General features: G+C 42.1%; 2 protein-coding genes across 4 annotated transcripts in view; one reads left to right on the top strand and one right to left on the bottom strand.

The window, feature by feature from the left end:
• ELK3 (ETS transcription factor ELK3) overlaps nt 1–6549 on the top strand; it is a 33789-nt gene extending 27240 nt beyond the window's left edge. The window contains exons 5-6 of one of the 2 annotated variants that reach the window (XM_048926611.1): nt 1938–2060; nt 4200–6549. In XM_048926611.1, coding sequence (XP_048782568.1) covers nt 1938–2060; nt 4200–4298 — 222 coding nt within the window. In that variant the 3' untranslated portion in view covers nt 4299–6549. The remainder of the gene's footprint in view (nt 1–1937; nt 2061–4199) is intronic. The other variant, XM_048926535.1, reaches the window with a different exon arrangement.
• A 3965-nt stretch (nt 6550–10514) lies between these two features.
• The window catches only part of CDK17 (cyclin dependent kinase 17), an 87484-nt gene continuing 82254 nt past the window's right edge, over nt 10515–15744 (bottom strand). For both annotated transcript variants that reach the window (XM_048926445.1, XM_048926363.1), the window contains 5 exons: nt 15420–15525; nt 14651–14693; nt 13335–13425; nt 12508–12585; nt 10515–12286 (listed from right to left, as the gene is read on the bottom strand). In XM_048926445.1, coding sequence (XP_048782402.1) covers nt 12249–12286; nt 12508–12585; nt 13335–13425; nt 14651–14693; nt 15420–15525 — 356 coding nt within the window. In that variant the 3' untranslated portion in view covers nt 10515–12248. The remainder of the gene's footprint in view (nt 12287–12507; nt 12586–13334; nt 13426–14650; nt 14694–15419; nt 15526–15744) is intronic.

Here is a 15744-nt window from a genome sequence, read left to right on the forward strand (position 1 = left end):
AGGTTCTTCTGTTCTCTATAAAATAACTGCCAGTTAATCACATCTGTGGTAATGTCGATGTACAGTTCTGATTTTTAAGCAAGTCTGTGGAAAAAAATCTATTTATTCAGAGGTTAAGAGAAAAAATCACATAACAGAAAATGATCCAATGTGTTCATCGGTGAGTTTTGTTCTGTGCTGCCACTGCATCAAAAAAATCCTGGAAGGGAAAAAAAAATATTGAAGAAAGTTGGTGCAAACACTGGCATTGAATGAGACAGTTCAACCAGTCATCTGTCGGGGATCAAACCGTGCCCAGAGGGACCCGCAGGCCTTCCCATGAGGCACGGCCCAGCTGGGATGCCCAGGGCACGTGCTGTGCCTGCTCAGCTTGGAGTCCTCATGGGAACAGGGGAGCAGAACACGTGCTTAGCCAGCATGGTGCTTGCTCTCCCTGTGCCTTTCAGCAGGATGCAGAAGTTTGTGCAAAGCCACTGGGACTCGGGCACACCTGCAGGCCACTGAGATACAGGGCTGTGCCACAAAGAAAGAGGAAATCTGTGGTCTGCTATCAGTCATTTTGTGCACCGTAAAGCCTCTGAGTGATTTGATGAATGGCAGGAAGAACGGGAGTGTGGCAAACCAAAGATGAGGTGCATTGGCAGGCCCATACAGCCTCTATCTGTGCTATAACCACAGTAAGTGTTTTGCTTGTAGGCAGCAAATTTGACAAATCCTATCAGATGCCAGCTAGACAGAATGACAGCGTGAGTTATTACAGGCTTGCTTTAATCTACTGCTGCCACAGAACTCAGGATAAAGAACAATTTCTCTCCTCATTTTGTAATCATTTCTTTGAACACTTCATTTTCTCATTCATCTCTGAATCAGAGTCCTTCCTACCCTGAAAGTCATAGAAGGGAATTAGAGGTGTCCAACCTTTTGGCTTGCCTGGGACATGCTGAGTGAAGAGGAATTGTCTTGGGCCAAGTGAAAAATATACAGGGCACTTGTATGAAAGCTACAAAACCTCATTTTTATTTTTTTCATTAAAATATATATAAAAAAGAGGGCAACAAAATATAAACCTTGCAGGCTGGACATGTGTGACCCCCTTCAGTAGGATGCCTCACTATGGCACTGATGGCCATCATCCAACTGAATGCCATTACACGGCTTTTTTGGCAGGTTGTCCCATCTCAGAGGAGGCAGATGGCACCCTCATAGGGTAGCCCTGGGTCTGTTTATTTTAATGTTTGGTTATGCAGCAGTGTGGCTTTGACTGTCTGTTTCCAGTGTGGATAAGAAGCATCCTGCAACGTAAAGAATTAAATAAAAACTGTACAGCAGCTGTGTGCATCTAACTGTAAAACCTCGGCATGACAGCTGTAACATAGGCTGGAAATGGGCTCAGGTGCTGCCCCTTCCCTGAGCATCACTGCAGTGAGCTGCCCCAGTTCAGACTTGCTGTGCTTAGGTCATAAGGAAGGTTTTTCACATCCAGCACCAGCTGTATAGTGGCGTGAGGGCAGAAAATGAGGATACATGAATTTCCGCATGTAACGTGAGGCCAGCCTACACTGTTTGCACTTAGGTTTCCTCGAGTGGTTCTGATGCTTGTCTGATGGTGATACTGCTCTATTTGCATGAAATAAATATGAAGAGGTTGAGAGGTTTGCTCTGGCTGGCACTTGGCTGTGTCACAGCTCACAGGTACAAGCGCCAGCCATCGGGATGCGAGCTTTGGCTCAGCACTGGCATCGAGCACACATTTGCACACCTGCAGATCTGAATGGAGCGCAGGTCAGCCTCAAATCCTCTCGCTGTGGCTGTACCTATGTATGAAAGAGCACGTCCAGGTTTTCTTTAGTATTTCCTTATTCTTTCCTTATGCTTTACCTCAGCAGAGGTAAAACCACTCTGCATATGACAGAATATTGACCTTTTCTGTCTTGCAGACCCCAAGTGGATTATTGCTGACCCCGAGCCCGCTGCTGTCCAGCATCCATTTCTGGAGCAGCCTCAGCCCCGTTGCTCCTCTGAGTCCTGCCAGGCTGCAGGGACCCAACACTCTGTTCCAGGTAGGTCTGTGTAACACACAGGTTTCACTTCTGGAAGTGCATGTGGAAGCTGTGTCAGGGGAACATCTCATGTTGGACTGGAGCTTTTCAAATGGTTTGAGGAAACACAGGAGTTGATGAGCATTTCTAAGAGAAGTGTGTTTGCCTGCACCACCTTTAGAGCACTGGCAGCACAGCCAGACTCTCCTGGGCAGTATCTGCTCTGAGGTAGAAACATACACATTGCATGAAGGAAATAGAGTAAGTGCTGTGCACTGGTAAGGAATAAGAGAGCCCTCAGAGCTCTGAGGAGAGAGTGCAGAGCAGGAGAGCATGGGAGAACCAAGAGCAGTTCCACACCACCTTGCTATGCAAGGCCCAGCTCATCCTCTCTCAAGAAGGTGCTTCTCACTCAGAAGACAGGATACAGTTGTATTTAACTTAAGGGCACTCTGAAGGTCATGTTTCCAGATCTGCCTGGGTGGTTGCAGACAGGTCGCTTACCCCTCTGAGCACCACCTCTGTATTTACTGGGAGAAAAGCAGCGCTGTCCTCTTGTATGGATACTGGTTGTGAAAATCTGTTTTATGGAGATGTCATAAATATCAAAGGCATGAAGCAAACAGCAATGGCTATGGAGCTCAGGGGCAGTGCTCTGATGGTGGGCATGGCCTGAGCAGCTCCAGCTGCAGTTGACTGAGTGAGTCACAGGAGGAACGAGGCTGAGCAGCTAATTGGCAGCAATCAGAAGAAGCCTACAGTCAGCCAAGCAGCTGAAGAACACAGGGAAAGTCTGGGAGTGAAGGCCCTGAGTGCTGTGGCTGGCACCAACATCGGAGGGTGCTCTGAACCCTCAGGGGGTGGCTGCACTGGGTTGGTTGGCAGTCCTTCCACTTCCAGATGCAAAGCATGGAGCCCCGGGGCTGTTTGGTTTTCACCTGAGTTGAAATGAACGTTTACTTGCTGATAAAGGAGCCAAAACGCTGCCGGCAGCCAGAGGCCAGCACCGCTCTGCGACTGCCTGCCTCATCCCCTTGCCTGCTGACTCACAGGGAGGTGGGAGCAGGCTCTGTACATCATCTTTCAGGCCTGTGCTGCTTTCTCAGCAGTGCTGTGCTCAGCCCTGGCTCTAGCTTTACAGTGTTAGCGTTTTTATAGGACCAGGAATTCATCAACAGAGCGAGACCAGGATGAGCCTATGGGAGTAGTGCAGTCCCTGCTTTGGTGAGCTCGTGGCACAGCTGGGCCTGGCTGTTGGGATGCTCATTACCTGGTGAAAGCTCTCCTTCCATGCCTACGAGTTGAAAGCAGCTCCCACACACCGGCGCCCATGCACCCTCACAGCCTCCTTCCGCACAGATGGCCTCGATACGCGGGCCTACCTGGAAGGTCTTCCCTTTGAAGTCGTGCCGTTGCACAGTTAATTGCAGCAGGGCTGATGTTGTGCAACGGGGGCCTGGTGCCGCAGCCCCACCCTGCTGCTGGCCTGGGCGTGTTAGGAAGGCGTCAGCGCCCGCGTGGCAGGGCGTGGGCATGGGCCGGGCACAGGGCAGCTGGTGAGTAAGCACTCTTTGCACAGCAGTGCAGAAAGCCTTTGTTAGGACAGACTGCCGCAGAAGACCCTGCTTCAAGGACTAAATGATCTGGCATAGCAACTGGGCTGTTTCTTGGATGAACTGTAACTGCTCGAGCGTCCTTTTCCCAGTGCTCTGTGCTCACAGTTGTGCTTTTTCGATCCTAAAACTGCACCCTGACTTTCACTTTTGCGAGGATCTTCCCTGCGCGGTTTTAATCAGATGAAAAGCGTGGGTTGTAATTAATGTTCTGTAGGCTGAGAAAGATATTTGGAAACGGAACGGAGGGCACCCATTTCTCCACGTTGTTCACTTCTCCAGTGTGATTACAGCTGCCGTGTGTCAGCTTTTATATAAAATACAGCCAACAATAGGCTCACCCATCCCCGTACGTTTAGAAGTGATTCAAGGTTTCACCCCTTGCTTCGCATTCCTGGTGTCTGACGCAGGCATGTGGTATCCATCCTACTGCACAGAAATCAGCTCTCAAAAACATCTGGGCTCGGCTGCTAGCGGGAAAGGCGCGTGCTTTGGGGCTGAGCACTGCGAGATAAGAGAGTGATTTTTCCCTTTTGGCCTCTTGCAGTTTCCAACTCTGCTAAATGGTCACATCCCAGTGCCACTCCCCAGTCTGGACGGAGCCTCTTCTCCAGTACTGCTTTCACCGAACGCCCAGAAATCCTGATGGTGCCTCACGCGTTAAGGACGTTTGGTGGATTTAACACTTCATTCCTATGGGCTAGTTTATTCCTGTGTCATGAGAAGGACATCGTGAAACCCTCTATTACTTTGGTTTGCACTTTTCATTACATGGATAGTCTACTTTTATTACGTTAGTGTTTTTAAACAGTGTTTATATATAAAAGTATATATAAATCTGTTTTGCATTAAATGAATTATAATTTTTTTATATCATAGCTCTCAAGTGTTGAACACTTCTGTTGTTGATGAAGTACTTTTCTGTAATGGATTGCAACAATGTATCTAATAAGGATGTGAAGCTTCTTTTTAATACCTTTTTCTGCCTATTACGCATTGTGCTTGTGTAAACTATAACCGGCTGTGCCTTCTTTTGCATAATGTCATGTAAATGATTTATATATTTTCTAGTATTAAGATGAAAAGTTGAAAGACAAAACTAGTATTGAGCAGCCCTACGGTAGGATGTCAGTATTTTCTCCACGGATAGGCCATACGACGCAGCGTATTCATGTAACTTTGTATTAAGTGCTTTCAAGTTGTATAAAAATAGCCTTATAATTTTTCTTTGCTGAAGTGAAAAACGTAATACACGTTACAGTCAGGAGATGTGTTCGGGAGTAACAAAGCCACATTTACACGAGTTCTTCTGTGGAGTTGCAGCAGGGAAGAATCAGGCCGTGTGTACTCGTGAGACGTCGCCAGCATTTGAAAGTCCTTCTGTCGGAAAGGAGACGTGGCTCAGAATCTGTCTGGCCCATATGTCTTACGAAGCATCAGTGCTACGGCTGGAAAGCCTGCAGGTAGTCTCTGTCCTCCCTCAGTAAGGATCACTGCCACCAGTTCCCCGGTGCTTTGTTTCCACGTGCCAAGTGCCTTCTACCACTTCCCTGAAGGATCCTTCTTGCTAACGGCTCAAGGGTCGCACTTCCCCTTCCCCCGCAGCTGAAGAAGTTAGAGGACTGCAAATGTCTGCTGCTTGTTAAGAGGCGTATTATAATACTGCACACGTCTGGCGTGTTTATGTAGAAACATCTCAATTCTGGACGAAGAAAAGCAGCACTGTGTTACCATAGACTTGCAGTTTGAACTTAGTAGGTATGTCCTCTGCCTTGAGGTGATGGCTGAGTCATCTAAATGCCAGGTTAGGATGAGGCCAGACTCCCTGGCACCGCAGATACTAATCTTGGCAGGGCTTGTGCAAATCATCCCGTTTTCTGAGGCGGCTAAATTGGGTTGAATGCTGTTTTGCTACTTGGGTCTTTCAGATGAGACCTCCCGAAACCAAACCAAAATGAGAATCACGTTTGCTCCAGGTCAGTAGAGCCTCTGCCTTATTTCTTGGCCAAGCAGCTGGTTGCAAGCCTGTGCGTTTTGAAACCTATGCAGTGAGTTGTCTGCTGATTCTCTGCTTGGATGCATTTCATTGATGATGTGTGTAGCTAATTGTAAAGTGCTTTTGGATCCTTCAAACTGAAAGGTGCTAAATAAACATTTTATTACTGCAGCTCTGATGTTGAAAAGCCATTTTTGGGGCAGAGGAATTCTGGCAAGAGTAAGCAGGAATTTTCCTGGGGCTCCTCAGTTTCACGCAGAATAATTATGTGAATCAGAAACCTCTGCATCTACATGCAACACCAGTGCTGATAACCAGGGCAATTAGATGCCAGATGTAAGGAAAAAGAACAAAACAACAGCGCTGTCATTTGCTTGATTCAGTGGTGTAAGAGCTCCTAGACGAACCATCCCAAAACCAGAAGATGCAGCATGTATGTGCGAAGGGTGATTTTACACTAACTAAAACCAGAACAGATTGGAAGAAAAGGCAGCGTATAAGTAATGGGGTTGGCTGGTCTAGCACAGATTACATCACAAAGGTTTGCAGATCAGACATTCCCCTTTCAACAGCAGCTAGGTGGAATATTTTGCAGGAACTGAAAGTTACACGGAAGCAGCTGTTCACACTCCAGAGCCAACTCTCTTTCTCAATTTTAGAAAAGCAGAAAAGCCTACTTCAGTACTCTCACCTGACATATACCAGTACAGTTAATAGGTGAGCAAGGCATAAAGATGAAGCTCTTCTCACTGCTCAGTTATTCATGAAATTTTAGTCTTTCAATCAATAAAGATACTGAATACCACACTGAGAAAAAGAAACTGATTAAAAATGAAGAGAAAGTAGGTAACAGAAAAGATTCTTGAAAGATGAAGCATCCAGGTTCTTATTGCTTTACTCCTTCCAAGGTTTTACTGTTAATGAGGCAAAATTATTCTTTCAAAAAAGCTCAACATGAAATGAAACTACATGCAGCACCAGCCCTACTCTCAGCCTGCAGCTCTGTGGCACTGGGGGATGCATCAGGTCTTCCAAGGAGTACTGCCAAGGCAGGGAAAACAGTGATGGGTGCTAAAGTACAGGAAGATTGGAAATGCGTCCGTTACATCAACACAGAACAATTTGTTTTGTCTGAGTAAAAGTAGTTCCATGAGGCAGATGCTTGCCAACCTGGAAACAATCTACAAGATGAGTGTTTAAAGGTGAGACAGCCATTAGAACAAGCAATGGGATTTAAATCGAGTTTCTACATTGAGAGGCTGTGTGATCCTGTGCCTGTAGGAAGTATCTTCCAAAGTCATCGTGGCCAGCAAATAAATGTAGAAAAGGCACAGTAAGTACAGATGTTTTTGTATATAAAGGCATCATTGATCCCTTGTCATCTTGAAGTTGTCTACATATCTTTTATGATACACACAGGTCACTCAGATGTAAGCATACCTCTACAAAGCTACAACGTTTGAAATCCCTTTTTGCCTCTTTTACTTTAATTGTAGCTGCTCTTTCCAACTAATACATAAGTGCTCAGCCTACACAGATGGAGCACAAGCTTATTGCTTGAGGGCAAAGAGATTGACAGCATTAGTGAGGAGGAACATAAATTTATTTAAATGAGAAAAGGAGAATGAACCTGAGGCAGCAGCTCTGGAGCAAGCAGTGCCACAGCTTGCCCAGCGGGGTATCTGCAAACAGCTTCTTACAGGAGAGGTCTCTAGGAGGTACGACTGCAATTTCTTCCCCTGAGAGATTCCCGTCAGTTCATTTTGCGTTCACTCTGCAGTAAGTGCACAGGGATAAATGCAACCTTAATTATTCCTAATCTAGCTCCAGGCCAGCTCCCACCTTTTTCAGATTAAGGAAAAGGACCTGGAAAAGCAGGAAAAAAATTAAGCCTTTGGAAAAATGAGCTTGAGGGGTGAAGAGGAGGAGTGAGCAGCGTTGGCACTGCTGTGCGGGACATGGAGGGAGGTGTTCTGCAAGAGCGGGTTGGAAAGGAGATAGAGAAGTGTATCCTCCCAGGTTTGCAATCCACAGCATCTCCGTCAGCAAGATCCCACTGCAACAATGAAGGAGGAATAATTTGTTTTGAGGTATGGCCTGAGAGCCAAGCAAGACTTGCATTTCATTAGGAGGACCATAAAAGTAATCTGCTTCGGCAGGACTGCTTAACTGATTTTGGAGGATGCAGCCAGGATGAGAAATGGAGCAGTTACTTACATCAGTAAGTCTGTGCACGTGCGTGTATCCACATCTTAAAGTTGGCTCAGAAATCACAGGACTTGAATGAGCTACAGCATTTCAGAGAGCACGTGAAAATAATGGAAAAATGTATGTATGTGCTTTTCCACTGACATCAATCTTCCTGGTTAATGAAGGAAAGGCAGCACAGGCTAGTGAAAAACATGGAAGATTAAAAAAATCTGGAATAGCTGAACTCTAAACCCAGTCCTGCCAACAAAAACTTCCACAGCAGCCTACAACAAGAGATTGGTCTCTGCAACTAAACTGCACAGGCAAGGCCATGCATCTTCCTAGTCTATCAGACTTTCCAAAATCAAACCTGAGCTAATTAGCTAAACACCCGTACAGTGTTTCCATTCTGTTTTACAGCCCGTGCTTGTTCTCATGTCAAGCTATTAAATTAGTTGCTGGTGAGATACAAGTGCTGATCCTTGTGGGCCACAAAGCAGCAGTAGATCTCTATCAGTCCAATCTGTGGAAGGGGGGGAAAAAGTGTAGAAAGGAAACCCAAAGTTAAATTCATACAGATCCTGCATTTGTTTCATAAAGACCCAAACATCACGGAAGGGAAAAAATGGAACTGAAATGCATGAACAAGGTACAAAAAATAATTTAATCTCTGCCTTTCAGTGACCAGACAAAATGAACACATCCGGGACACGTTGTCCAACTAAGGTGTGATTTTTCTCAGTGTTGCCATAGGCTACAGTTCTGCATTTCCATACCCTAATTTATTTGGACTTCTTTTCAAGTCTTACTTGCATTCTGGGTATTTCTTGGCTCTGTAATAGTTAGCTTGTGGATATTTACAACATGCCTTTCATATATTTTGTCCTCAATAACTGAATGTATTCTTAACCTTAATTCCATCTTAACATTGCAAAACAGAAACAGTGTGCTTTTATTGAATCGAAAAACTCACGCAAACAAGCAAGCAGCCCCAAGAATGCTACCTTGCAGCTTTTCAAATGATTTGCAGATACAAAGTACGCTGATTCTTTAATAATTGTTTATTTTAACTTTTATTGCCCAATTCAGGGATACACTCTGGCTACTTAATGCTGTGGTAAAGCAGCACAAAAATAACACAGCTGTGCTGAGATGCATGTTTCACTAGAGCATTGCCGTGCAGCTGGGTTGTTCCCTTCCATTTCTCACTCTTTCCCAGCCTGTAAATCCCCATCCTCCACCCACCCTTTCTCCCCTCACCTGCCATGAGCACACGACCTCCTACCATCTGCTTCTTTCTGGTCTCCACAGCCACCTTCTTCCTACACACCCCTAGACGCACACCTCACCCTTTCTACCTCTGGGTAGATGGGATACAACGGGTATCTTCTACAGATGATTATTTTAGATCAGCGACAACTCGCAGGCCATTTCTCCTTAACCGATCACCCATCTTCAGGCAGAGGATGACACACCAAATCTTGACAGTCAACTACTTTTACAGAGCATCTGCCTGGCTCTCATTGTGGCTGAGGTTCTCCCCAAATGATCAGCACTCCTTGCATTCCCAGCGACAGCGGAACCAAGCCTGTAGTGCCTGATGCTGTCAGACAGAACAAATTACACCAAAACAATGTCAGAGAAGTGCCCAGTGACTTCACACTCACTCACTATTGCCCCAAACAGGCATCTGCCACACAACTGTCTCTGCCGATGCAGGAATTACGGACCACAAATAAAGACTCCAACAAAACTGCCTTGACCGCAGCCACCAAGTTGCATTCTTTAAAGCTACTTCCCAACGAAGCAAACCAATTCACTTGTAGGTCCTTTGAAAAATCTCTATGTATGCAGAATGCTCTAATTTTATGGAATATCTTTTCACCTGCAACAACAAACCTGAATGCCTACTTAAAATGGACACCTCCTTCTGTTAGCTGCAGCTGATCCCCTTCCAAATTTGTTAATGCACTTCATTTTACCAGTTAAACCTTTAAGTCCTTTTCTCATTAGCATCACATTATCGTTGTTCTTTTATGACCTAGAAAATATTATTGTGTTCTAGAAATGCTAAACCCCACATTTATTCACAATGAACATTTACTCTATATCTTCACTACTTCCGTAGAAAAAAAAAGCTGTTTTTCGGACACTTCTTCCTTCAACACCATCACATCTACAGCGTATCTCCTACAAAGTTAATCAGTATAAAATCTAGATCAGATCCGTATCAACTATAAAAAATATATTAACAACTATTTCAGGACAAAGGTTTCTCATTGGTGCCAAATCTGCCTCTGACACACACACACACGACGCTCCCACTGCTATCAGCGAGACCAATCCATGTATCCCAGACACGTATCACCTCCCTAGAGCTAGGCAAGACTTACGAACCCAGGTGACATGCAGGACTTGACTGCTAGTAATTAGACTATGGACCATGATTACGGTACGATCCTGAACGGCCTCAATTGCAGGTGAGTCATGCCACCTTCACTGCCACTGCTTCTTTGTTGCAACAGTTCGTAAGCAGCTCAAGTTAAACCGCTGACTCCCAAAGCACGTGGATCTAGCTGTTTCCAACAATGCCCCAGGAACTGCAAGTTCACTTAGTCTGTATTTTTAACAACGCAGGGCCTTTGTTATTATAAATTTCAAAACAAAACCAAAGAATTCCACATAATATTTATACTTCCAAAAGTACAATATTAATACAGGTCGGTCAGTTAGAAATAACAGCAGTTTGTTAGGTCTACAAGATTTAACGTAAAACCGGTTTACAAATGCTGAAAAGCAGTAGTGGTCCAATAGTCACCATTACACGTGAGTTCCTCTCTTTCAGAAAATAAAAAAATCCCAATTCAAATTTACCAGTATCGATGAAATATTAATAAAACACCCCCAAACATGCCACGATCACTATTCACAAATAAAGTTAAAATGAAATATACAAAAATTCACTTAATACTGTTAAATAACAATAAACTACAAGATTTCCTGAACAGAAATGGTAGGACCCCTGAATGTTTTACAGTGAATGTCAGGAAAAATTAAGTTACCTATGACAATTTTCATGATATACCAGCCAAAGATTTACATGACCATTTCAAAATATACCAATAAAGATTTACAGTCTCTTTAAGATGCACTAAACAAATAGGTTCAGAAAGGTGAACACAAATGCTTAAAAATACTGTAACCATCACCAAGGGTGTACTTATGATACTCACTGAGATGCATAAGCATAGTAGTAACATGTTTACTATCTCTGGTAAACAGATAACACCTAAGATCTGAAAAACTCTCTAAGTTCCCATTTTAAAAGTTTTCTAGCATAGTGAGTTCTTATCAAGTACAAACTTGCATCTTTCCAGTTGATTTCAAGTGAATAATGCACAAATGGGAGAGAAACGAGGTGGGAAAGCATCACACTGTTCCCATATTCTTGTAATTAGTCGTCCCGTTCCTCTGTAATAAAAGATTCAAAATTTCAAAAGTAAGTCAGGGTCCAACATGTATGAATCTTTTTTTTTTTCTTCTTTTTTTTTTCTTCTTTTTTTTTTTTTTTCTACTATTTGTATTCCTAAGTTAAAAACAAGGTAAAAAAAGTCATTGCTTCTGCAAGTCATTGCTCCTGCCAGGCCCAATATGCACAACAACGTGCAAATACCTTATACTGGAGTAAGCCTGACAAAATGTATCATCCAGTCTCCATGCTCTAATTCATCAATAACTAGTATAGGATCTGAGAGCAAATAACAGTTACTTTTCACTTGTTTGAATCAACTTTCACACCGTGTGCTTTTCAAAAACATAATATGCATTATAATTTTTCAACTATTTCAACACATACTTTCAATGTTAAATAAGGAATTAAGTGCCATGAACTCAGAGCATTAAAGATGGTTCACCTATAGCCAAGCAAAGCTATGCTTACATTCCAGGAAACACTGCAGTTTACGAAATACAAAAAAACCCCGCAGCAGTAGAACATTTTATGAAGAGAAACAGATGCATTCACATATTATAAAGCCACTGCAACTTCTTCAGGCATGGAACTGTTGTGTTAACTATACAGACAGTAGTTATTTAGCAGCAATGATTCCGCAATAAATAATGCACTGTGTTTCTCAGTCCTGCACAAAAATTGCAGCTACAGTTACATCAACAGCTGTAACCTACTGGCTCTAGTGGCAGAGGAGACCTTAAAACCAACTGTACAAAAAATTGTCACACTGTGACAACAAATATAAAAACATAATCTGCAGGTTGGAAATAAAAAGACTCCACTGTGAAGAGGACAGTGTAGACAAACTGCGATTCCAAGTCCACCAAAGAGAGCACTGCCTTCAGATCCGAGTCCTTGATTGAGAGGATAGGCTTGGGCTTCGCTCTGGACCGCCCTCTTTAAAAAAGCATGCTCTGCCTTCTGTTCTTCCCATGTCCTACAACAGAACATGGACCATGGTGAGAAACAAATGTTCGCACAGCAGAGTTCAATCACTATTCTTCTGTCTTTCTGTATCAAGACAACAGCCTTTCCTTCTGCCTTGTGCAACCACTGCAGGATCTTTTTTCATTTTTATTTATTTATTTTTCCTCCTACCTGCATTCGTTGAACTAGCAAGCAACTTGCAAGTACGAGAAAATATTCATCTTTCCATACCTGTCTCTGGGTAAGTGGAATTTCGAAAGCCAGGGTCTTTCTGCAGCTGAATCTCTTTTAGACTGAATATTGAAACACCTAGAATGTAAGAAATAAATTAATTTACATTCAAGTGCTTTAACTGAGCAAATTCTATTCTTAATTTAGCAGCTTGTGTGAAAAAAAATCCCTTTTCTATTTGCATATTTAAGTCAATATACACTGGTCATCTGTAACAGATAAGGAGTTTTCCATTAAGTTCTTGTGAGTTAATTCTGATTGATAGCTAGGGTTCATAGAGCTGCTTGCTCAGTTCCCCACACCTCCACTCTGAGGATGAGGAAAGATAAGAAGCAAGAAAACTTGTGGACTGAGGTCAGAATTGTTTAATAAGGGAAGGAGAAGCTGAGGAAGAGGGAAAGAAAGGAGAACAAAACAAGATATGCAAAGGCAATCACTTCCAACTCTCGTGCAGACCATTGCCTGGCCAGTTCCTTTGCAGGAGATGTTTAACTTCCCTAACAACGTTCTATGGCATGGAATATCTCCTTATTGAATTGAAGTAATCTGTCTCTCATGTCTCCTCACTTTTTACCCATCTTCCCAGCCACCAATCATGGAGAAATTAAGAAACAGAAAAGGCCTCAATGCTGTGGAAACATCATTTAGCTACAGGTAAAACACTGGTGTGTTATATGCAATGTTTCTGTGACAAAAACATAAAACATAACACCATACAGGCCGCTGTGATAAAAACTAATTCCACCCCACCAAGATCCAGTACAGTAATACAGGCAGCTTTCACGTACTATCTCAACAATATTCTGCTACTTTACTACTCTTCTTACTTTCAGGCAAAGTGTGTATCCTTGTTCCAAGACTCCTGAAGTATGCATGTTTCATGGCCTCTTCTGCTGAAATTCTCTTCTTTGACTCATACTATTAACATAAAAGGATGTGTGTTGGTTTGCATTAAAGAATTCTTTGCATTAAGTCATTTGACCAAAGGAAGAGTTGAACTTGCTCAAATCTTTCCTACCAACTCACTGGGACACCTTTGTTTTCTTCACTGTTATATCACACATGAAACACCTAGCGTATGCTGTCTACTTTAGAATTGTCAACATGCATGCATGGTTGACAAAATACTTTAAAAAACAAATTGCTATAAATGGATACAAATAATTTTTTTTTATTTTTATATTTATAAAAAAATATGTACAACTTTTTTAGAGTTGTAACACTGATTAGGTTATATATTAAATGGCAGTGAAATGCTATTGCAAGAGATCACAAAAGTTTTCTACTTCAGATGGACTATGCTACAGCATTTTGCATAAGAAGAAACTCTAGACAACATGGTCTTATATGTGCACTGAAACTTTGTGTCTGGCACACTTGGACAAAGATGCAGACATTAAAAAAGGTGCACACAAGTAAGAACAAAGTTCAAGCAGCAACTGCAAGTGCTGTTCAACACAACGTGCAAATAGATGAAGATCTGATATAGAATGGCTGCAAAACAAAGTAACCAAACTCCTAATACACTAATGCTTTTTAACACAGTGAAGATACAGGACTTCTCCAACTACTCAAACACTTAAGAGTCAGTCCTCCATCTTGCTTCCCCTTCTTTTGCTTCAGGCTCTTTTCTAATGCAGATTAAAAGATTAAAGCCACATACTACTTTACCTTTTGAGTACAGACAGTTTGAAAGATCAAAGAGTATCTTTACACCTTAGTATCTGCTTCTCTAGTGGTAAGCTAAATCTGTCTTTACAGAAACATAGCATCTGTATTCGAAAATCCTGTTCAAATGTAAGTTCAAAAGTGCTTCAGTTTTTCAGAGAATGGCTAATACAGAATTATGCAGATTTTATGTTTTTACTAACAGTAATCAGAGAAAAAATTGCCTCTGGCAAAAGCAGAAAAAAATCCCACCACCACCAAAAGCTACAACCAAAATCATCAGCTTTTAAATTCCTGCAACATACATTCCTGCCTAACACTCATTCTTCCCATGTCTGTATCCACCCCAGACTCAGCAGAATGCTTCACTTCAACTTACATCTGTCAGTTGCTATGTTTGCAATACATTTTTTTAAAAATATATTAACATTCTAAACTTGCACATATATAAAGTAAAGTCACAAACACATCTTACTTGAAGGAACTTTGCTATCAATTCAATTCCTTCAGTGTCTAACCTAAAAAGAAAAATATAAAAAAAAACAGATTACAACAGTTGTTGAACTATATTTGCAAAAGCCAATCTGCAAAGTAACTAATTTCATTAAAGGATATTAAAACTAAAATTAAATTTAAACACACGAATGTTTTCATCTGAACAACTTCTTTGCTTGTGAAAATGTATACACACAAGTAGCAGTATCTCAGAAGAAGGCTATCTGGAAAACACTGGGCACAGAAAACTCTTGAGCTCTGCATTGTGGTTTAGTAGGTCAACCCAGGTCATTTACTGGAAGGACACAATGTTAGATCTTTTTCTTCTGAGTCACTAAGAATGTGTTAGGCTTTGTTATACAGTTTATTTATAATCTCTGTGCTGTTAACAATACTGATGCAGACCCTGCAAATTCTTCATAACGTTTTAGAATGATTTCAAGAGACTGCTCAAGGAAACCTTGCCATTCTAACAATGAGCCTATTATATAGCAGAGGAGAATTTGGAAGTGCTGAGTGAATACTCCCACTATGCAGGCATTATTAACGGGATTTTATAGTTCTATAGGTCATTATGGAGCCTTGAATGATATTTGACAAAGTAAGCACAGAGTACCAGCAGTATGCTTTGCATTAATATCTGCCCACAGTAATGCAACTGATGTATCATACTTGGAAATTTGTCCACACATTTAAAAATATTCAAAGACATTGGGATGCATATATTCTGTTAGTAAAACACAAAGTACCTTGGTGCATGGTTGATTAGGGGTTGTGGTTTGTATTTGGGAAAGTTGTAGTTTCTAAATTCATCACTGGAAGAAATGCCTGGCCATGTTTCTTGACACGGGGTTCCTGTATTTAAAAGAAGTAACAAATTCAACTTAGAAAATGAAACACACCAAACTGTAAAAGAAACCCCTTCTACATAAATAAGCACTTAATCCTGTAATCTGAACAGGAAAAGAGAAGGCAATTCTGTACAAGCTCATCTATGCACTCAACTTGATAATTTTCATCAAGAATACAGTCATTCACCTTAAATGCAATGGAACGTAGAATACCATTTTTTTA

The sequence above is a fragment of the Lagopus muta genome, chromosome 1 (assembly GCF_023343835.1).
Source record: "Lagopus muta isolate bLagMut1 chromosome 1, bLagMut1 primary, whole genome shotgun sequence".
In the NCBI taxonomy this organism is placed as follows: Eukaryota; Metazoa; Chordata; class Aves; order Galliformes; family Phasianidae; genus Lagopus; species Lagopus muta.